We start from the raw sequence: 22,793 nt of genomic DNA on the forward strand, positions 1-22,793 counted from the left end.
AAAATTGTATGGAAAAGAAATTACGTTTTGCCTGCTATCGAGAAAAAAAAACTAAAAATCACTTTTTATTGTCAGTAACAATTCGATGCAAATACTCTTCTCAATCCACCTAGTGGTGTGATAATACCTTTCTCTTTCTTCAAAACAGTCATAAAAACATTTTTTATCTTTTTATTAAATAACTTGTGCCACTGATTTGGGCTCATTTTTGACACCAATTGATTCAGATTGAATCGAGTAGTTCACAAAAGCATTCTTCACTGTTTATATCACATAATAGGCATAATTTTTCCAACCAAGCGCTTGACATTTGCATAACCATTTTTTATGAGAAGAGTGATTCTAATCTAAAAAAAAACCCTTTCTTAGTCCACTTAGTGGAATTTTCATAGATCTTTAAAAATCCCATATCCCATACCATACATGAAATTTCCGAAATCGAAAAAAATTTTTGATGCCAAAAGTCTTAGAATTGCATGGAACGTCGAGACTCAGTGTCATCTCGAAAAATTTTTTTTTAAATCGAAATATCAAAACCACCCCTTACCCATGTCCGATTTAGCTCAAATTTTGCATGAGGACTTTTTTCGAGGTGCATAAACTTTTGAGCACTAGAGCTTTACGAAATTAGAGGTGATCCCTAAATATTAGCACCCTTATATATAAGAACGGTAAAAATCAACGTGTTTTGTCGGTTACGTCACTATCTTCGAACTTGATCAATGGCTCAATAGTAGCTTTCAAACGAGCCTAAGCTTGTTAAAATCGGTTCAGCCATCTCCGAGAAACTTGCGCGGTAAAAAAAAATAACGCGTTTTGTTGGTTACGTCACTTATACCATTATATCTCCGGAACCAGAAGTCACAGCTATTTGATCTTTGAACTTGATGAATGGCCTGACAGTAGCTTTCCAATGAGCCTAAGTTTGTTCAAACCGGTTCAGCCATCTCTGAGAAAATTGAGCGGTAAAAATATCTTCAAAAAATGCCGACACACACAAAGACATTTTCCAATCTCGTCGAACTGAGTCGAATGGTATATAACACTATGGGTCTCCGTTGGATTTCCAACAATTCTAATACCTTTCTATAGAGAAAGGCAAAACCTTTTCTTTTGTGCTATTAGAGCAGTTGTTTGTACGTAAAGAAACGACGTTCGACGACCCTTGGCTTTAATTCACATGGCACCCAATTACCTATCTTTCGGATCATGCTCACCTTACATTTTCACTAAAATACGATGACTTTCGACTGCTGTTTTCTTCATATTGAAATAATGAAAAAGAAATCTCCCAAAAAACATTTTATTCACCCCAAAATTCGACACTTTAATAGTATAAAATATTGTTGTTTACGCTTCAGCTAAATGATACATAATGATTCGGAAACTGTATGATAGTAGCTTTCCATCGCATATTTAGGAAGGTAAACCACTGGAACAAAAATCTAGTCACGTCATATGTTAGGAAACAACACGAACTTATTTATAAACTTATTATTGTTGACAGTGTGAATAATCTAAAAAAGTTATCATTACACCATTACACATTACATTTTCTTATTTCAAGTCAACTCCAATACGATATTAGAAAAACTGTACGGCTCGACGAAATGATTAAAGTTGCTGACCTTGACCCGAGTTGCATACCTACAGCACTATTAGTTTTGTTCAGTTGCAGTGAATGCACTACAACATCGATTGCATTTTTTCGTCAGGGAACACATCTTAAGCGAAACCGCAAACAGTGCCTCAGTTTATAGTTTATTTTATAATAAAAAAAATATTTTTAAAAGCGATCAACATGAAAAACCCTAATTTTTCAGTTGTGTTTCTGTAATCCACGTCTAGCTACGATAGTTGGACTACGTACCAAAGCTGCTGAATTGGATCGCTATTCAGGTTAAATCGGAGAGTTGTCTCTCGTTATTGTGTCCGGTAGAAAATAAACTAGTGTAAATGATGCGTCTTATTATAAAATCAGACTTGAATACATGACGAGTCATTTCTCATTTTACATTCCATTATCAGTTCCCGTTACAATTAGTGATTTATTTGGAGTATGATGAAGAGCTTCGTTAAGTTTGACCCTAGTGAACCTCGTTAGCACACGTAACATTATCAAATCAAAGCTATAATGCATGGCTCCTCCGAAAGTCGCAACTCGCATGGCTTCCACCATTGCGAACCAATTTGTTTACCACCGAAACGGGCGAGGGTAACCCTTTTGTAGCCGAGGTGATATCACATCAATTAATCCTGACCGAACACCCGATCGTCGTATAACGAACAGGATAGAAATCAGCGATTGTGTAAGCCACGATCTGCTGACCTCCGGCCCAATCCCCAAAATGCGGGATCCCTAAAAAAAAAAACGAACTACGGATCCGGTGAACGAGATACGAACGATGCTGGGATGGCGGGATATATATTTAGACCTCTGCACGATCGAATTGGCGAACCCTCCGCCACCGCCCTGTCGCAGTCGTATGCAGTCGTGTAGTGATCCGACTGAAAGCGAGAGAAATTATGATAAATGACCGGTGAACAGTGGAATTCTGTCCCGTGGAGGACCCCCGTTGATTGCCCGCTGATCGCTTCGTCTCGGACGGAGTTTTTTTTCGGGTCTGCTGTCTGGCAGGTTAATATTCCTTTCATTTCCCTGTGCCATCGTTGTTGCCTGCAGTTGTTGTTGTTGTTGTTGTTGCTGATTTTGGTGAGAAGGTCTCGGTGACACGCCAACGCGTTGCTTCTCCGGTGATCTCCTGTGAAGTGGTGTGCCAAGAGGAGACAACGGGGAAGTTTGGCAGGAGCCCACCGATCCGGCCCGGCTCGGGGTGCACACACAGGTACTTTCTCTCATTTGATAAGCAGCTGCGAAAAAAGTCGTCCGGAGTTACGTCGTTACGTAAAAAGCGGCGTGGCTGTGCGGGATCGAATCGAATGCAAGCGAATTCCCCCGGTGCGGAAGCTGGTTGGTTCGTTGGAAGGAGGTAAAGCGGTGGTGACCGTCGTGCGGGGGAATGAGTCATTTTTGAGGTTTTATTTTTCGATCAATTTTATGCGGGATTGGTGCGGATTCGCCGGGTGAAAGGTCACAGAGAGGTGTGAAGTCCAACCAGTAATTACCTGAAAGGATCGAAAGGTCGATTGTCCAAATCACGGTGTGCGATGATCTTTGGGTCTGGTGTCATGTTCCAACCGGATAGCATTTCTAGTGTTATTACTCAAAAACATCTGTTGCAATTACAAACTTTGGCATTGTATGCCCACTTACGGTTTTAGCAATTTCTTCACGTCTATTTTGAAAATTTGAACTAAGTTTTCCAAATAGCTACCAACGCCAACTGCACCAGTTTTGTTGTTTACGGTTCAAACATTCATCATGTTTGCTTTTCCAATTTGCCGAACAGACGATTCCGAATAAACATTTCATTACTCATCTACCGCTACCCAAAACGTACTCGGACGGCTAATTATTGCAACTCATCTAGCCGCCAACCAGTGATCCAGCGAGAGGTCACTCACGAGGAACGCGGTTTCGCAGCATCGAGCAGGAAACTAAGCGGTGAAAAAAATTCCTTCAAACTTACCGCATTCCAATTGGCGCGCAAGTTCATGCGCGTGCGGGGGAGAGAAAGTTCACGGCACTCACTCTCCGATCGCGTTCGCTCAAATGCGCCGAAGCTGGCGGCACTCAACGAAAGTGAAAACCCCTTCGGCTATGGTGGCTATTTGTTTTCCGATTAAAACCGGCTCGAATGGATACACGCCAGCGTGACGGGTGTTGCAATGAACACGAACAGGTTTGCTGAAGAGAGTCTTTCTCGAACCCGAAGAGGTGCTGTTTGGTTTGTTGAGTGCCATTTAATTAACTAATTTCATCAACCGGGTGTGAGAATCCAGCTTGATTGGAGCGATTCGACTAAATCACCGATTGACAGTTTTGACAGAATTGACAGTATTGACAGAATTGACAGAATTGACAAAATTGACAGAATTGACAGAATTGACAGATCACACTAATAAATCACTTCACTTGCGCACTAGAAAATTTAAGGCAACTTACTAATCACATACCGTCATATCAAAAGTGAAGTCCCGAAGGAATAGCATCTATTAAAATGCCATACGAATTTCTACTGCGTCGGCTATCCCACGTGGGAAGCACTCACCGCTCTTTCTCACATTCCATGTTCATTTCTGTCAACAGAGAGCACTCACAGTATTTTCCTCCCCGCTCGGTTCCGGAGCACGGAATTTTCGAGTGATGAGTGTCTCTCGCGCGACGACCGAAAAACACCTGCACCTTTGTTGGAGCCCACCATTTTTTGTTCCTGTTCGGTCGGTGCCCACTTTGGCGGTAGCAAGCGCCTCGTCGCGGATCGCGATCCTCATTCGTTCGTGGTCAGTGCTAGAGTTACCATCGCTTTTCGAAACTTTGTCTTGTCGCGTTTGTTTGTTTGTTTGTTTGTTTTTTTTCCTATCTATCTGCTTTTCTTAAATCACAACTTTGCTTGTTATTTGTGTTGATTTATGAGTTATTTGGACTGCGTTCGGGTGCTGCTTGGCAGCTGTAGGACAAAATAGCCCTAGTTAGTGGACGGGTGCGTGCGTTCGTGTGCGTGTTTCGTGGTTTCGAATGCATATTAGCATAAGTGATAATTAATACTTCGGATCCGCGCGCCTCGGATGGTGATGAATAACGAAATTGATCTTTGTACGGAGGCGACCCGAGCGGAAAGTGCGTGTGTGAGTGTGTTTGAATAATATTAGCTATCGAGATTCCGTAGATATCAAAATAAAAAAAAAACACCGTTGAAAGTAAAAGTGATTAGGAGCTGTTTAGATCGTACGATTTGCGTGAAGAGGAAGACGAGTAGTCTCCTGGTGTAAATGTGTGAGATCGAGGAGAAATGTGAAAATTTTACCTGCCAATATCTCTGGTCTTGCTTAACATCGGACGTGGGACGTTGGATCGAGAGGAATCGAGATTTTATGCCAACACGGCGACACTAGAGTTCAATGTAGTCACGTTGATCCAACCTAGTGACATTTACCGGTGAAGAAGACATCCGAACCGTGAGTGTTTGTGCGCGCCTTTCAACCGAATCAAACATTCAGCTGATTTGAAAGAGTAGAAAATGTCCCAGCTGTCGAATTGGTGAAATCGATTGAACAAGAGCTTTTCGGAAACGGACAGCGGTATTTGCCTTTTTGTTGGTTGATGGTTTTGTTTATTGGCCTCTGTATTACCGAGGACTCGGCAACGATTGTCGGAAAGTTCAAAGGGCTTCAAGTAACACAGTAACGGCCGCCGTCATGTGCAGCAAAAACAACTTCGAGGTTTTGATGGAGAAAATCAATACGGTATGTGGAAAGTCAGATCTGATAAGTGTAAATATGTGGTTTAAATGGTGTGAAATTCCATTTATTTGACAGAACGGTGGTAAATGGAGCCGGTTTATTACATTACATTAATATTGTATGTTAATAAAATTAACGAAACCTTTTTCCACTGGATCTCGTTGAGACCCTTTTTCGCAGGGTGAAAAGTACACTTATTTCGATGCTACGAGGAGCTTAAAAATTTGCTCATTTTTTCGTTGTTGTTGTTGTTTTTTACAGCATCGAATTCGTTACCTTAGTACTCCTTGTAATGCAGATATCGGTATTATTTGTAGCGGATTGACGAACACTTAATGGTTTAGCAGAAGAAGACTGTTTAGGCTCGCTCGTCACATTCGTATCCACAGTTGTCCTTCCTTTGGTCAAGATGACTTTTTGCAGTTTCCCAGCGCAGTGTTTACTGTACTGAAAATAGTATTCATAGAATATACATGTAATAAGGTTATCCTCGTATGTCACGAACGGTTTACAAGGACATCTCGTACCTTGATCAAATGTCATGTAAGAAGGAACAGCCTTATGAAATAAAATCACATCCGTAGTTGTCCTTCCTTTGGTTGAAGTTGACTTTTTACAGTTTCCAGCGCAGTGTTTACTGTACTGAAAATAGTATTCATAGAATTGACATGTAATAAGGTTATCCTTGTATGTCACGAACGGTTTACAAGGACATCTCGTACCTTGACCAACAGTCACGTAAGAAGGAACAGCCTTATGAAATTGCATAGGTTAAACACACATACACTGAGGTCATCGAACGTCGGAAATCAGCGTAAAAAAACTGAGCATCTTCGGAAATTCGCGTGAAAAAATGCGTGACTTGGGAAATCCGCTTAAAAAAAGCGCAAAATTAAGGAATTTTTTGATGCCAAATATCTTAGTTATCTCAAAAAAACTTGTTTGATAATCGACTTTGGGACTTTGGGACCGCGTAACTTCAGAAATCAACTTAGAAAAATCTGCAAAACTGAAGAAATTTTTTTTAATGCAAAATGTCTTAGAAATGCATGAAACGTCCAGATCTGGTGTAAACTAAGAAACAAAATTTTGAAAAAAATCGACTTTGGGACTTTCCGTGCTTCGATGTGTCTTTTCCAATGTAGGGGAGACCGAGACTAAATCGGACACTTTTGGGAAATTTAGAAAAAAAAACATCTATTACAAGTAGCTTTTTACTCTAGTTATCTATATCGTTGTGTAGCTTCAACCTTCAGCTACAATTCCCAGTTTATAATTTAGAAAAATATGCATTAATTTTCGTACCAAGTCATGATTCAGCGCTTAACCCAAAATCCAATATTTCGGAAACCGCGGGGCTAAAACGCACTCTTTGGATGATGATTATGACTTTCATTGGTTTAGTTTCGATAGAATTACACTGAAAAAAAATCAGGAAAGCTTTGCTTTAAATAACTTTCTTCCCTTAAAAGGGCCCAACTTCAATTTTTTACTGTAGTTAGGGAACATAATCATCTGTTTTATAACAAAATTTCATCCACAACAAAGTTGGAGTTTTTGGCAAGTCAAACAATTTTTTTCGGAAAAAAATCGACTCTGGGATTTTCCGTACTTCTTTTCGAATATAGGGGACACCGAGGCTAAACCGGAAAATTATGGTAAACTCAGAAAAAAGATGTAGTTTCAGCTACAATTCCCAATTTAAAATTTTGAAATATGTGCATTAGTTTTTGTTTTCAACGGGGCTAAAACGGACTGTAAAGTTTCACATAAAAATGAAAAACGAATACAATAGACGATTTTTTTGCGCTAAATCGTATTCAGAGCAGGCTTCCCAAATGTACCGCCGCGCGACATTATTATTGAGGATGTCATGCTACTCTTTCCATGACAGCCTTGTGATAGGTTTCATCACGACAGCCCTTAGACAAATAGTTCTGTACAGCCAACGTTGCCGTCATTCACTTCGTTCGACAGTTCATTCCATCGTAAGACATTTTGTCATGGTCCACGACAGCCGAAGAAGCATGAAGTTCTCGCTGTTGCGACAGTAAGCTTCGGGTATCAGTCACTGCGTTGTTTCTGTCGAGAGCAAAATATTACTCTCCCTTGACCAGGTCTGCGACAGTAACCGGTGCGGTTCAAATTTGTTGCTCTTGGTTTGCTATGAAGATTCGAGGCAAGCATGTGGGTTTTAGTTTTGCCTTTGGTGATTGCTTTGCGCAGCGGTTGATCATTGCGCATAGCAATCACCGTTGGTAGGGCATTGATAACAATATAATTGATAATTAATAATATACGAAACTCCTAATACGAAACGGATTGAAGAACGGACTTTGGTTTTAATGAAAGTTAATTTTTATATTTTGGTCGATCTTCTATGAATTGATAGATCGATTAATTAAAGAGCAATGTTTTTTAATAGCTGAGTCAGTTCGGCGTGCTCCTTTCAGGCAGTTTGCGGTCGGTTTGTGGGCTGTAACATTCATAGTGTATGCGCGTACTGATGTGCGTGGAGCATTATTTTCATCCTCTTTATCTCTTCCTTCAGGATAGTAAAGGCGCAATCGTTCCTTATATAAGAGTGTAAAAGCCAATTGAATCAGATTTTAGATTTATATGTTAACGGTAAATAAATGTTCGTAGCGAAAGATATGTTCAAATCAAAGATTCCGTATTCGATACTCGTTAGCGTTAGCTTTGCAGTCGACTTGTAAGTCTACGGGATTTTTGCATGGCCAGTGCTGCAATACTACGGACACTAAGAATTCTTTCAAGTCAGGAATGAAACATACAAAACCTGGCTCGTTAAGTTCGTTATACGTTGAACCACCAATCGAATAAAAACCTTGAGTGAAAAATTTGGAGTCGGAATTAGCAATGCAAAAATCATTTAGGAACTTATTTGCAGGTACCGTACAACAAAGCTTTGAATGCAAAAACTGAATGAAAAATTCCGGTTCTTCCAAAAAACATGTTTCCAAGCGTGGAATGCAGCATGGTTGCCCGTAACAGATTCGAATGTTTATTTCGTTTTATTTAGAAAAAACGTTTTAGTTCACCAAGTTATTTAATAATGTCTTTCTTGAGTAATATGGTCTCAAGCTTTCCATACATATCAAGTTCTCTTCTATATATGAATAGTATGGTGTTTCTATTACCCTGGAATATATTCCAAAAAAAAATCGGATATAGTACGGTTACTTATATGATATAGGGTTGTGCTGATAATCTGCTGAATCATTTTCTTCCTGTTATGCATAGAATTATCTTATTTCCAGAAACAGCATATTAACTATTACATTATTTTGGTCATAGCTACCAGAAGTTCGCGACTTTTACACACGTTGAAACTGTCACTTTACATTGTAAAATTTAAAACTCGGTTAAAGCGTATCTTTCATCAAGTAGAAGCTTGTGTCAGTATATTTTGAATTCTTTAACTTAATGTCGTTGTTTACCACAAAACTTGCTATAAAAGTAACTGAGGCCCAAATTTATATCTACAGTTAAAAGGACAATTTCATGTAAACTTCTAGAAGTATCTCAATCATTTCCTTTATGTGCTTTTACGCTCAATCCAATTTTGGAAATGTAGATGTTGCAATCACGAGCCGCACGCAGAAGAAGATGCGGTGCATTGAAATTTCAAACAGCACATCCAGTTTATATGCGCTCGCTACAATTCTCGTACACATTTTTCGTTTTCTGTTTGAGTCGACTCTCACGCCCTCACGGAAAAGGAAAGTTATTCGTGAATAGCAAAGCGAACTATTGAATTTAATTCGGATCCGACTTCCGCAGTTAAAAGTCTAATAATGTCGAAAATTTTCTAAAATCTAATTGCCTTAGTAGCTTGTGTCTGCATTTAAAAAAAATCAAACGTTTGGAACTATAAATATTGTAACTAAATAGTCAAACTTTCTGAGAGCCGAGTTCTTTGCACATATTTAACAGTTTTCTTTCTAAAAAGAAATTATGTTCTGAAAAATGTAGGTGTAAATCCCCGGTGAACAATTAAGTTTGAAACCGGGAATAAATAAAAGATATAATGAAAATAATAATAATAATAATAATAATAATAATAATAATAATAATAATAATAATAATAATAATAATAATAATAATAATAATAATAATAATAATAATAATAATAATAATAATAATAATAATAATAATAATAATGATAATAATAATAATAATATTGTAGCAGTCATTTCCGACCCTAAGAAACTCATTGTTTTAGTTATCCTAGGAGAAACAGAATTTAAGAGCTGTATATGACACGAATTTGTCTTTCATTTATTTAAAATTCAAAAATTAAATTTTTAAATTCCCAGTTTTGGTACTGATCATCCCTTAATTTCGAAACAAGAAGTCGAATATGGATGAAACTAAATGGAAGGCTTTTAATTAAATGATTTGCGATGATTAAATGATTTGCGATGAAAATTTCTTCTTAACTTTTCTTCACATAAACAACCATCTGTTGAACTACTTTTTATCTGAGAGCTCCCCCAATCAACTTCATGGTTGCGGACCCTGTATTTGTGTAGATGGTACTAAAAGATCTACCACCTCAACGAAAAAGAGCTCAATTACAAGGTCCGGGGAGTACTTAGAAACTTGCAATGAGAGCAAAGGGAAAGTCAATTTAAGCCGCAATGAAGCTATATTAATAGGCACTGAATTCCATAAAAAAACTTATAAACTTATTTTTCTAGTTTTGTGATATTTATGAAAACAAAAGAGGTTTATTGAAGATCTGTTCTCAAAGGTAGTAACAAATTAAGAACTCAACGTTTTTTATATTCTCATTCCTTCAACTGCTGGCAAAACCTATGTGAATGTTAAATGAACAACTAAATTTAAGCTATTTTAAATAAATTTAAGCTATTAGTTGATTGATTCCTATGTGGAAAAGAACAATTGAGAATACTAAATTTGTAACAAAGTTTGGGGTAAACCAAAAAATTTGATGCTTTTGGGAAAAATAATGGTTTCATTATATTTTTCTTTTTAAAACACTTTTAGCGAAAATCTGAAAGCACATGTTCACATATAAACATAAAAGTTGCCCATTCAATTTTATGGTCGAAAACTATTCAAAGTGCACCAAACATCTTATTTGGGTTCAGAGTATCATATTCTATAGTTTCAACGAAATCGGTGAGGCACGGGTACCAAAGTGTGCCGACTATTGGTGGAGTAACGTTAAATACACTACATAATTAATTAGTTGTGAAAAGTAGCTACGATTCGATCCAAAAATCAAACGTCATTATTCAGAATAAGGGTGCATAAGACATTTTCGGAGTATTGTTAATGAATGGAAGTGTATCTGTTTCTTTAGGAATAAGAAGGAAGCAGTAAGGATCAATACTTTAGAAATTCATATATACATATGAGCCGTTACACAAAACTCAGTGTTTATCTTTTAATATTCGTTAGTTATTAAAATTCATTGCCTTCGCCGACAGTATATATAAATCTAAAACAATTTCTTTATTTCACAATGGTATTGTAATGAAACGTTACTAAAGTTTCCTGCAAAGGTAATCCCAACAACGCAATCGTATGTACTAGTACCATTTCATTGAGGCAGCCGAAATAGTGCGAGCGCACTATGACCCACGGCTCGTCTCCAGAAACAGCCGGTTCATTGCTTCAAGAGACATTGATGAGACAGCCGGCTTGCGACAGCCCTTCGTAACAGTAATGCCCTTAAAATCAAAGGATGTCTTCGATTTTCAAAGGCTGTCTCCGTAACATTTTATGCGAATGAGCGAACAGAAAGAAACAGGATACAAACAGCCCGTTCGGTTTGACTACTCTCCGGATAGAATACTCTCATCAATCTGGCGAGTACAAACTGTCTCAGTGACAGCATTCATTTAGGCATGCGAGCGCTGTTGCCATTACAGTTCGGCGTATGCTTCACACATATTGTAGACTGGGCTTTCGACTTTGCGCTCCGACAGTTCATGCTATCTCGTGGCGGATGTCATTGAAAAGCAGTACTGCTGGGAAGCCTGATTCAGAGTTTGCAGCACCCTCTCAGATTTTAATGAAACTTGCTGTACATGAAGACTTTCACAAAAAAACCACTTTCCATGTTTTGTTTTTTTTTAAAAATGGCGTGAACTGTCTTTTGATAAGGGTAATTTTTTTTACCAATTCTTTCCAAATGGCTGTAGTCGAAAAATGACAAATCCTAAAAAAATGTTGTATGAGTGGTTTTTACAGAAATGTTTTAATTTTTTAATAAAGACATTGAAAAAAATCCTAATCGACTCCTACACTGAAAAAATCGATCTTTGTAATTTAAAGTCGATTTAAAAGAACCATTTTTGAACCATCATCCCGGTTATGACTTTCTTTGGTTTAGTTTTCGATAGAATTACACTGAAAATAAATCAGGCGAAGTTTTTTTTTAAATAACTTTTTTTCTTTATTATTATTTTTACGTTTCGTCTTTGACTCATCAGTGCAGAGCAGTTCAAATTGAACTGCTTAGTGCTAAACTCGGCAGTTCAATTTGAACCGCTAAGCAGACGTAAAGTTTCTGCTACTTACAGAACACTTTTTGTTTTGCAACGAAGAGCAATGAACTTTTTTTCCTTAAGTTAGGGAACATAATCGCCTATCTTAAAACAAAATTTTATTCATATCAAAAATGGAGTTTCTGGCAAGTCAATTAAAAAATTGATTTGTTTTCAGTGTAGGAGTCGAATTTTTTTCCATGTTATTATTCGAAAACTTGACTAATTTTGTTAAAATCACTTATGCAACACTTTTTTGTAGAAATTATCAGTTTTCGACTACAGCCATTTGAAAATAAATGCTAGAAAAAGTTTGGCCCTTTTCAAAATCGATCATTTTTGGAAAAACAAAGTATGTACGACGCTCCATATATGTGCATCTTATAAGATGTAAAATCACAAGATTTTTTCGAACTGTGTATAGAATGAATGAGAAAACTGTACTACAGGTACTTCGGAAACCAGAATCCGGGAACCGGTGTAATCGAAGTCGGTTCGAGAAAAGCTAGTGAGGTCCATTTTTGAGTATATGACTACAATCTCCGGTCGTTACTCGAAAACCCGGAACCAGGAAATCCGAAATTAATTTATTTGACCGTCTACTGATAACCGATTCTAGCCGTCTACTGATTTTAATTCTAGCAGATTGATTTACATCTCATGCACGATAAAATAAATAAAACGAGCAAAATCCTGCGCTCATGTTATTTTTGTCTATGATGTTCATACCAAATAGGGTAATATTTCTGAACCTAAAACATATGACATACATTGTGATTAGATTTTTATTATTACTATTATCATTATACTTATTTCGACTGCAAAAATTTCTCATACATCCCGAAAATCACGAATAGCATGAAAATTCGAAGCTTGACTTTCAAATAGATTTCAATCTATTATGACGCATAGTAAAATCTGCTGCACTTCAGCCATACTTCCTATAAACTAGTTAGTCTTAATGTCAGTTTCTCGCTTGTGTTTTCAAACCCGAACATCGGTGTCGGTTTTCATTTTCTTTACCGCAAGTACTAAATCGAACACAGCACGCTGTATGGTTCATTCGTAGAGGCGGTGATGTGTTTTCTTCGTCCGTACCAGGGCATGTAAGTACGGGGCACTTTATATGAAGGTTTCAAATTCACTCATAACCTTGTAATTTCGGAACTGGAAGTCGGATCCAGATAAAATGCGAACCGAGACAGGAATGCGAAAAAAAGGTCAAGCCATCGCTGAGAAATGTGAGCTCGATTTTAGAGTTTGTGAACAATTCTACCGAAACAAGGAAGCCGGGAACTGGTATAGCCGTAAATCGATTCGCTTGGCCGTCAACTGACAAAGGCTAACGATTGGAATTGATTTGAGGTCAGTTTGGAATATATATTCGCTCAGTATCACTGCTTGAAATTTTCAACACTCTTCATCTTGAAGTGGTGAAACTCGATAGTTCTATATAAGACCATTAGATCTTTCTTTTGAACCAAAATTTGTGAAAATCGGTCGCGACATATATGAGAAAAGTGAGGATGTAATTTGACATTGGAATGCTGAAACAAAAACCACCCTGTCTGTAATCTCGGAACCGAAAGTCGAATCCAAATAAAATTCAGGAACTTTGTATGAGACAATTATAACTTTTATTTTAATCTACGTTTGTGAAAATCGGTTCCGCTGTTTTTGAGAAAAGTTTCTTCACTTATTTTCATTTTGCACATATAACCCTGTAATTTCGGAACAGGAAGTCGGATTAGAATAAAATTCAGGAGTTTGACTTTTCATTTGAATCTAAGTATATGAAAATCGGGTTAGCCTTCTCCGAGAAAACTGAGTACAAAAAATGTTACGCGCACTCATACACACAGATATTTTGTGTACTCGAAGAGCTGAGTCGAATGGTAGCTCATCGTGGCCGTTCAATTTCAGCTGGCTGTACGATAGGTGATTTTCTAAGCAACGAAGCACTCAGATGATAATCATTTTGATTCTCGAATGAAATGGTGGATCCATATTTCATCCATTGTCACATGTCGACGCAAAAAATCTGAATTATTACTTGTAAACATGGCCAAACACTGCTCTAAATCATTAAAACGTTGTTGTTTTTTTATCGACCGTGATTAAACGCGGCACCCGCTTTGATGGGAGCTTTCTCAGTGTCAAATGTTGGTTAATAATTGTAAACACGTGGCCATCTTTCGGCCTTACGAATAGATATAACTAATTTGTTTTTTTTTCGATGGAGCAGAGTCCGGATAACACTTTTGAAACCATTGCTAGGTTTGCAGAGTTTTTTCATCAAGAAGTAATGGCAAATTAACACACAAAATTGCTCTGAATCCATTGTTTTGATAATGTCAAGCTTCACTAAAACGGCTGTCACTTTTTTCTGACGAATCTAAATATCATGAAATTTTACACATAGACTTTTGAAAGTTAGTACTAAAAAAAACGTCACATTAGTATCACAATGACAGCGCCATCTGTGTGACAGATTATCAATACTCAATGTTTTGGGCAAAATCAACTTCGTTTTATATTGATAATTTCAAAATCAAGAGCCATTTTTTTCAAAAAAAAAAAAAAACATTTTTTCTCAAGATAATAAAGGATCTGGTCGTTTCATATATTTATAAGACAATGGTAATGCTTAACTTGTTAGTTTCGGTTGCAAATTTGGCTACCACCTCTACGTGTTCCTTCAGAAACTGTATGTACATTGCATTATTCGATCTGTTCGACTGCAGCTACAACTGTACGTACAGCGCTCTGTCTCTGTGTGTTGTCTCTTTCTAGATGTGTCTCATTGTAGAGTAGTTCAGAAGAACAGTTTCACAAGTCGGAGAAAGTTTGCACGCTCGTGGGCTGCCTTGTTTAAGTTTGAAATGGAAAATTGCAGACCTTCGAGTTTTTCAAACCGGTAGCACCCAAAAGCTTTGACACTTCAAAAAAATGTTCCTTTAACAAGATTAGTGCCAAATCGCAACCAAGGGAAGGGAATCCATCCGGTGGTCATCGTTTAAAAATTGATAATATTTTCAAGATAAAAAAAATTTGAGTCCCAGTTTAAAAGCAATTTTGTGTTAAGTAAGCAGCATTTGCGAGGAGTTTGTTCTCTGTTTTAATTGGAAGAAAAGTGCAGCTGAAGCACATCAAAAGCTTGTGGATGCTTATGGTGATAATGCTCCAACTGATAAATCATGTAGGAAATGGTTTCGATGTTTTAGGACTAAAGATTTTAGCGTTGAAGACAGGTCTCGCTCTGAACAAAAAAAAAATTCAAAGACAATCAGTTGGAGGTACTACTCGATGAAGATCCGAGTCAAACGCAAGAGAAGCTTGCAGAATCATTGGAAGTGACTCATCAAGCAGCTTCTGTACGATTAAAACCCATGGGAATGATTCAAAAGCTAGGCAGTTGGGTGCCTTATGAACTAAAACCACAAACCGCATTGAAAGGCGATTTTGCACTTGAGAGCAGCTGATTCAAAGATAACAAAGAAAGGGTTTTATTAATTGAATTGTTACTGGAGATGAACAATGGATATTGTGGACGATGAGCTGCTACAATCAGGCGATACGATAACGGATGATCAGTATGTGCTTCAATTGATGCGTTTGAGCCATGCATTACGAGAAGATCGGCCGGAATACAAGCAAAGACATTATAAAGTTAGTCTCCTGCATGACAACGGACGGTTTTATGTCGCCAAAGTCGTGAAAACATAATTGGAAACGCTCGAATGGGATTCATTTTGCCGCACCCGCCGGATTCTCCTAACATGGCTCCTTCTAATTTTCAGGTTGTTCCGACGGATACAGCACAATCTGGCAGGACATCGGTTTAAATCTTTCGTAGAACTCGAAAATTGGTTTCAAACTTGGATCACCTCAAAAGACGAGACATTTTTTCGAGGTGGAAATGCGAAAATTGCCTTTGATCAATCTTTAAATTCTTTTCATAGCAAAATATGCCCACAATACCCAAAAAAAAAACGGATCGAATTAATTTGTAGTTCCAATAGTATTTTTGTATAACTATACCGTTCCCTTTTTCATCAAAATAATCTTCATTATAATGGGTGTTTTGCGTTCACTTACTTACTTTACTTAGATACAAATGAAAGGTCTTTTGGTCCATATGGTGCTATCGGACTTGCGGTTCGGGAGTTACGGGGTAAAATGTGCAAAACGAACTACAAACGTGCAATTTCTGAGTTTTCTGAGACACTTATATTATTTGGATCCGACTTCCGGTTCTGAAATTTTGGGGAAAAATGTGCAAAACATTATGAAAATAAGTTTACCCACTTTTTTCGGCGATGGCTAAACCGATTCTCACAAACATAGATTCAAATGAAAGCTCTTTAGGTCACAAACTGAATTGCTGCTATTTTGTTGGAGCTGACTTTCTGTTCTGGAGTTATGTGAAAAAAAAATGAAAATATGGGTTCTAACTTTTCTCAAAGATGATACGACCGATTTTCTCGAACTTAGGTTCAAATGAAAGGTCCTGGGATCCCATACGGAATCCCTGAATTTTATCCGGATCCAACTTCCGGTTTCAGAAATGTAGAGTAAAGTGTGTTAAAAGTTTTATACCATCACTGAGAAGGGTATCTAAATCGACCCCAACTCTAACATACTCCAATTGATAGTTTTTATCAGTAGACGGTCAAACGAACCGATTTCGGTTATTCTTTCCAGAATCGAAGAAAATTGTTTTGAAAAATATCACAGTATTATATATGATAAAGACTGTCCCAGAAAGTATGGACGCACTTTGATTTCGCTGTAAATAATTCACAAGTGTTAGATATTCAAATTTTATTCGATATACTGATAATATTAGACTACAACAACAGATTATTATTCTCAACATTTGCTACTTAGCCATTGTAGACTAGCTGGCGCACCTGCTTGCGAACGTTCCTCATTAAATTCCGTACAGACTTCTTGGCGACAAGTTTTAACACTTTTTTCCAATCTTTTTCGAACTATTGAATGGTTTCGGCTACCGAAATATGTTTCCTAAGATGTGCCTTCGGTAATGCCCAAAATTCTTCAATTGAGGCTAAAGTTGTGGGTAATTTGGTGGATTCATGTCTTTTGGGACGAAAGTGACATTTTTGGTAGTATACTATTCTACCGTTGATTTCGAGTAGTGGCAAGAAGCAAGATCTTGCCAGAAGACAGCAGGCTTCGAATCATGGGTAGAAGTCGTTTTTGTAAACATTCCTTGATGTATATTTCGCTGTTTATTGAAGCAGTGGTGATGAAGGGTTTCGAAATCTTACCGCAGCTACAAATTGCATGCCAGACCATAGCTTTCTTCCCAAATTTTTCGACTTCAATCGATGTCTCGGACTGGTTTAACACTTGCCCTTCTCGCACCGTATAATATTGTGGTCCCGGCAAGGGTTTGTTATCGAGTTTCACATAGGTTTCGTCGTCCATGATTATGCAGTTCAAATTTCCAGCAAGAATCGTATTGTACAGCTTTCGAACCCTCGGCCTAATCGATGCTTCTTGTTTCGGATTACGTTTTGCTTGTTTCTGCTTCGTATAGGTTCGAAGATTCAAACGTTCTTTAGTCCGAAGAACATTTCACTTCGAAGTGCCCACTTTTTTGGCCACATCTTGAACTGAACCCTCCTTCTTTTGCTCGAACACCTTCAGTATACGTTCATCCAACTGAGGGTTAGCAGGATCTTTTTTTCGACCCGTTTTCGGTTTACCGTCAAAGGTGTTATCCTCACCGAACTTCCTGATTGCATTTCGCACGGCTTTTTCACTTACTGCTTCCATTTTTGCTATCTTTCTCAGTGACAGTCCGCGTACTGTGCACCATTTGTACACAATTTTTCGACGTTGTTCTGCTGAAAGTCCACGCATTTCGAAACAAACTAATGAAAACGAGTAAAGAACTGCACAAGTGGTTAGAGAAGAGTGTAAACAACAGGACGCAGCCATAAAAATTGGCAGATTCTGAACCATTGCAGCGGTTTTTGGTTGCGTCCATACTTTCTGGGACAGTCTTTAGTATGTTGAATATGAGAAAGGCATCATTACACCACTAGGTGGAATAAAACTGGGCTTTTCAATATGGATTACTCTATTGTCTGAAAGGTGTTTTGACAGTGTAGAGTGACGTCTCTACTCAGTATTGTTTGGCAAATCATCATGAATAGATTAACTCCAAAACAACGCTTCCAAACTGTAGATTTTTTTTCAAAATCACTGTTTAATTAAAACTGTTCATAGAGCACTTCGTGAATTTTATGGTTCAATTAACTGTCCGTTTGAGATTACCATAAAGAACGTAATTACCAAATTTCGGTCTACGCGCACACTCATAGTGAACATCGACAGTATTAGATATCAGATTCGGAGTTTCATTTAGAACTGCAACATGAAGGAACTGTTTCCAGCACGGATTGTTAGTTATATGTGACTAGTTTTTATTTCATAACTGACAAACGGCATAATCTTATTGCAAACTTAACGCAATGTCGTCGTTGCCAAGGCTTCGGCCATGGAACCAAAAATTGTCATATGGATATACGGTGTTTGAATTGTGGTAAATCGCATTCGAAAGACGTTTGTCCAATTAATGAAACCGCTGATAAATTTTCATGTTGAAATTGCGATGGATATCATAAATCCAATTATTTGAATTGTCCTGTCAGGGAAAAAAATTTAAACGCTCGTTCGCTTAGACAACAAGTCAAATCAACGACCTTAAATTTACAGAACATACCTGAAAATCAAAAAACCGTTACAAATGCCACGCCTAATTCTTCTAAGGCACTTATTTCTTCGAATTTAGACCAAAAAACAGGTACACAGGTACGCCTGCCAATTCGTCTTCTAACGAAAACAATTTATTGACAGGTAGATCGACCTCGTCATCATCTTCTTCTAATGTCAGTTATGCTAGTATAACAGGTAGAAATTAATCACCTAATTCTTCTAATGTAAATAATCAATACACAGGACCGCCTTGCAGTTCATCTTATAACGAAAACAGTTTATTAATAGGTAGATCGGCAATGGCAGTCTAATGGCAGTCTACCTACAAATATTCCTTCAATGTCATTCGCTTCTTTAAATGAAGTCGATTTAGGCGATATAACCGAAAATAAAATGATCTACCTACAAGATCAACTTTTTCAAATGATCATCCAAATGAATTCGACTTCATCACTTTTTGAAGCATTTCAAATCGGATGGCAATTTGCAAATAATATTATAATGAATTGAAAATTTAACAGTGATGTTAAATAATTATTGGAATATTTTAAATTGGAATGCTCGATCTTTGAAATCGAGTGAAGATGAGTTTTATAATTTTCTCAAAGTTCACAACATTCATATTGCCATTGTGACAGAAACTTTTCTTAAACCAAATGTCAAATTGAAAAGTAATCCACATTATGTGGTTCATCGATTTGACAGGTTTACTATCCCATTCCGGGTGATGGAGTTGCCATTTTTGTCCAACGGCAAATAAAACATCGAATTTTACCTTCTTTCAATACTAAAGTTATTGAAAGCCTGGGAATCGAAGTTGAAACCATTCATGGAATTTATTTCATCGCTGGAGCATATTTGCCATTCCAATGCACCGGCGAACAATTAAATTTCTTTAAAGGCGAGTTGCAAAATCTTACAAGATATCGATCGAAATTTTTCTTAATAGGGGACTTAAATGCTAAGCATGTCCAGTGGAATTGTAGGCAAAATAACAGTAATGGTAAAATACTTCATAATCAACTCTCAGCTGGTTACTTCATAGTTCTTCATCCCAGTAATCCGACTTGTTTCTCTTCCGTGAAAAACCCGTCTACAATTGATTTGGTTCTAACAGATCAAAGTCACATTTGTAGTAAACCGATTACACATGCTTACTTTAACTAAGATCATCTTCCTGTAACATTCAGACTTTTCAACGAAGCTTTAATTAATCCAATTAATCCTATATTCAACTATCATAGAGCTAATTTTTTAGATTACAGATCTCACATTGAAACTCATGTGGATCATGAAACTATTTTAGAAAATTCTGCGGACATCGACACAGCAATTGATAATTTGAATCATTATATTATTGAAGCTAGAAATCTTTCAGTTCCCAAAGCTTAAAATAAATTAAATTCTCCTATCATCGATGAAAATCTTCAACTGCTCATTCGGTTGAGGAATGTTCGTCGACGACAATATCAACGTTCTCGTGATCCTGCTATGAAAATCATAGTTAATGATTTACAAAAAGAAATTAAACATAGATTTATTCTTTTGCGAAATGAAAATTTCGCTAAAGAAGTTGAACAAATTAAACCATATTCTAAATCTTTCTGGAAACTTTCTAAGATTCTTAAGAAACCTCAGAAACCAATTCCTGCTCTCAAGGAAGGAAATCAAATACTTCTTACAAATAACGAAAAAGCTCAAAAACTTGCTCAGCAGTTCGAGAGTGTCCACAATTTTAATTTGAACGTTGTGAGTCCTATTGAAAATGAAGTCTCACTGAAATATGGTCATATTTCAACCCAAGTGTTATCACAAGATGACATTATTGAGACGAATTTTGAGGAAAATAAATCAATTATTAGGAAACTTAAAAACATGAAGGCTCCTGGTAATGATGGAATTTTTTTCCTCTGCACAAAATTTAGGTGTACTTTATTAATTTTGAAGTATATTTACTTCGAAGTTTCGTTCCAACGTGCCTTCCGATCCGAACCAACATTCTGTCCTAATTCGTGACTGACGATGTCAACGACGACGACGGCGACAACGGCGACCTCTCCCATGAAAAGTGAGTGAAACGGCAAATTAATGAAGAACCGCAACTGATTACGTTCCATCTTTCCGCGAGCTCACGATATCGCTGCGGTGAAGCAAAAAAAAGGCACTAATCGTTGAAGTAAAAACAACCGTGAACCGTTGTACACTGCTGTTCGAAAATTTGTGAACACGAGGGATTTTCTCCAACGCATTGTTTAGTGGTAGTGGTGGTAGTACGATTGTTGATGACTTTCCTCGAAAGCTTTCAAATGTTTTCGAACGGCCCAGTGGTCGGTAATTGTTGGCGCTCCAACAATTCTCTTTAGCACACTTATCAGCAAATTATATACCACTCACTCCGTGATACTGTGCAATGGATAGGTGAAAGACATTCCCGAGCCGCTCCCAGTAGTCTCGGTAGCAGCCACCAACAACCGCAGCACACCCCAAGTCGAAGTTTCTGCCCCAAACCGTTTACGAACGAACCAAACGACTTGCTGAACCTCTGCGCCATAGGTTGGTCGACATTTTCAACATTTTCATCCGCGACGGTTAACTGGCGCGAGCCGGTGCATGCTGTGCAAAACCAGAGGGAAAAAAAAGACTGCAACAAGTGCAACGTTCAGTGAGTTGTCTTGTGAAACCCGAATAACAAACAGTACTGAGCTTAGCAGAAGGGCACAGCCCGAAACTTGCGATATTGAGAGCTCTCTTATTTATTGGTGCAAATTCATTTCATCTAAAGTTTAGATTTTTTCATCTTATGATGCAATTTAATTTAGCAATTATATAGTAGCTCTATGATTTTTATGATCTGTCAGGATATTTGTAGTTTTCGTAAATTTTGTTTAACTTCCGAGAAAATACCTGATTTTGAACTAAGTTGCTCCACAAAAGTCTGTTCTTTATTAAAGTATCAATATTGTTAAAAAAAAAAAACAGACATCTTAAGAAGCTTTTTCACAGACCAAACTGGGCAGGTTGGTAGCATGAATGAATTGATCGGATCACGAAACCTGCTTTGGAAGTAGGGAACGCCTAGCGGTATTCAGATTGAGGCTGCTCGGAAGCCAAAACGAAACGTTTTCAAGCCCCAGCTGAGCAGCTGTTGCTTACCTTTGCGAATCCGGGAACTCAACTTCACCCGATAGGAACATAGACTGACACGTTTTTCGCCTATTTTCTATCTTATCCAAAATTTTTTCTTCGGCTTCTTCTGGTGCCGATACGATAGACGTGAGCACACCGAGTTCTGCTGGTTCGTGCTTTGAGTGGCAGTAGCGCGATACTGACGTTGAGAAAGCCCACCCCTGACATAACCTTACACAAAACAAATACCAAAAACCTGTTGCCTTCGAGGTTTGCGATTGGGCCAGGAGCGAAAAGCAACAAGCCTGTTCGGTTTCTGTTGGATTGTTGTTTTGCGATTTGGATTGCGATAAGGTTGGTGAAAAAAAACCTGGCCCGGTGAAAAGGTCTGCATCGAAACTCAAACCGCCGTGTGCAACCGGTTGAAGCCGATACCGTTTGCTATCTAACTGCAAGCATCGGTCCTAACATATGTCCTACTAATGAAATTAAGCTGCATGGAATTTGGAATGTTTGAATGTTTATTGTAGCGAGATAATTGGAGCGATTCAAGACATGTTCCAAGATTGAAACTAAGTTGTTCGGAGAATTATTTAAAACATTAATTTAAATCTTTATTGCAAAATTTATTTATTCCCAGAAATTCGAAAATTCACATCTCTAGAAATACAGAATTACAGAAATACAGAAATACAGAAATACAGAAATACAGAAATACAGAAATACAGAAATACAGAAATACAGAAATACAGAAATACAGAAATACAGAAATACAGAAATACAGAAATACAGAAATACAGAAATACAGAAATACAGAAATACAGAAATACAGAAATACAGAAATACAGAAATACAGAAATACAGAAATACAGAAATACAGAAATACAGAAATACAGAAATACAGAAATACAGAAATACAGAAATACAGAAATACAGAAATACAGAAATACAGAAATACAGAAATACAGAAATACAGAAATACAGAAATATAGAAATACAGAAATACAGAAA

At 37.5% G+C, this 22,793-nt stretch overlaps 1 protein-coding gene across 2 annotated transcripts in view; it reads left to right on the forward strand.

Moving 5' to 3' along the window:
- Positions 1–4,394: 4,394 nt before the first annotated feature.
- The window catches only part of LOC131430887 (disheveled-associated activator of morphogenesis 1), a 232,528-nt gene continuing 214,129 nt past the window's right edge, over positions 4,395–22,793 (forward strand). For both annotated transcript variants that reach the window (XM_058596133.1, XM_058596134.1), the window contains exon 1: positions 4,395–5,367. In XM_058596133.1, coding sequence (XP_058452116.1) covers positions 5,320–5,367 — 48 coding nt within the window. In that variant the 5' untranslated portion in view covers positions 4,395–5,319. The remainder of the gene's footprint in view (positions 5,368–22,793) is intronic.

The sequence above is a fragment of the Malaya genurostris genome, chromosome 2 (assembly GCF_030247185.1).
Source record: "Malaya genurostris strain Urasoe2022 chromosome 2, Malgen_1.1, whole genome shotgun sequence".
NCBI lineage: Eukaryota > Metazoa > Arthropoda > Insecta > Diptera > Culicidae > Malaya > Malaya genurostris.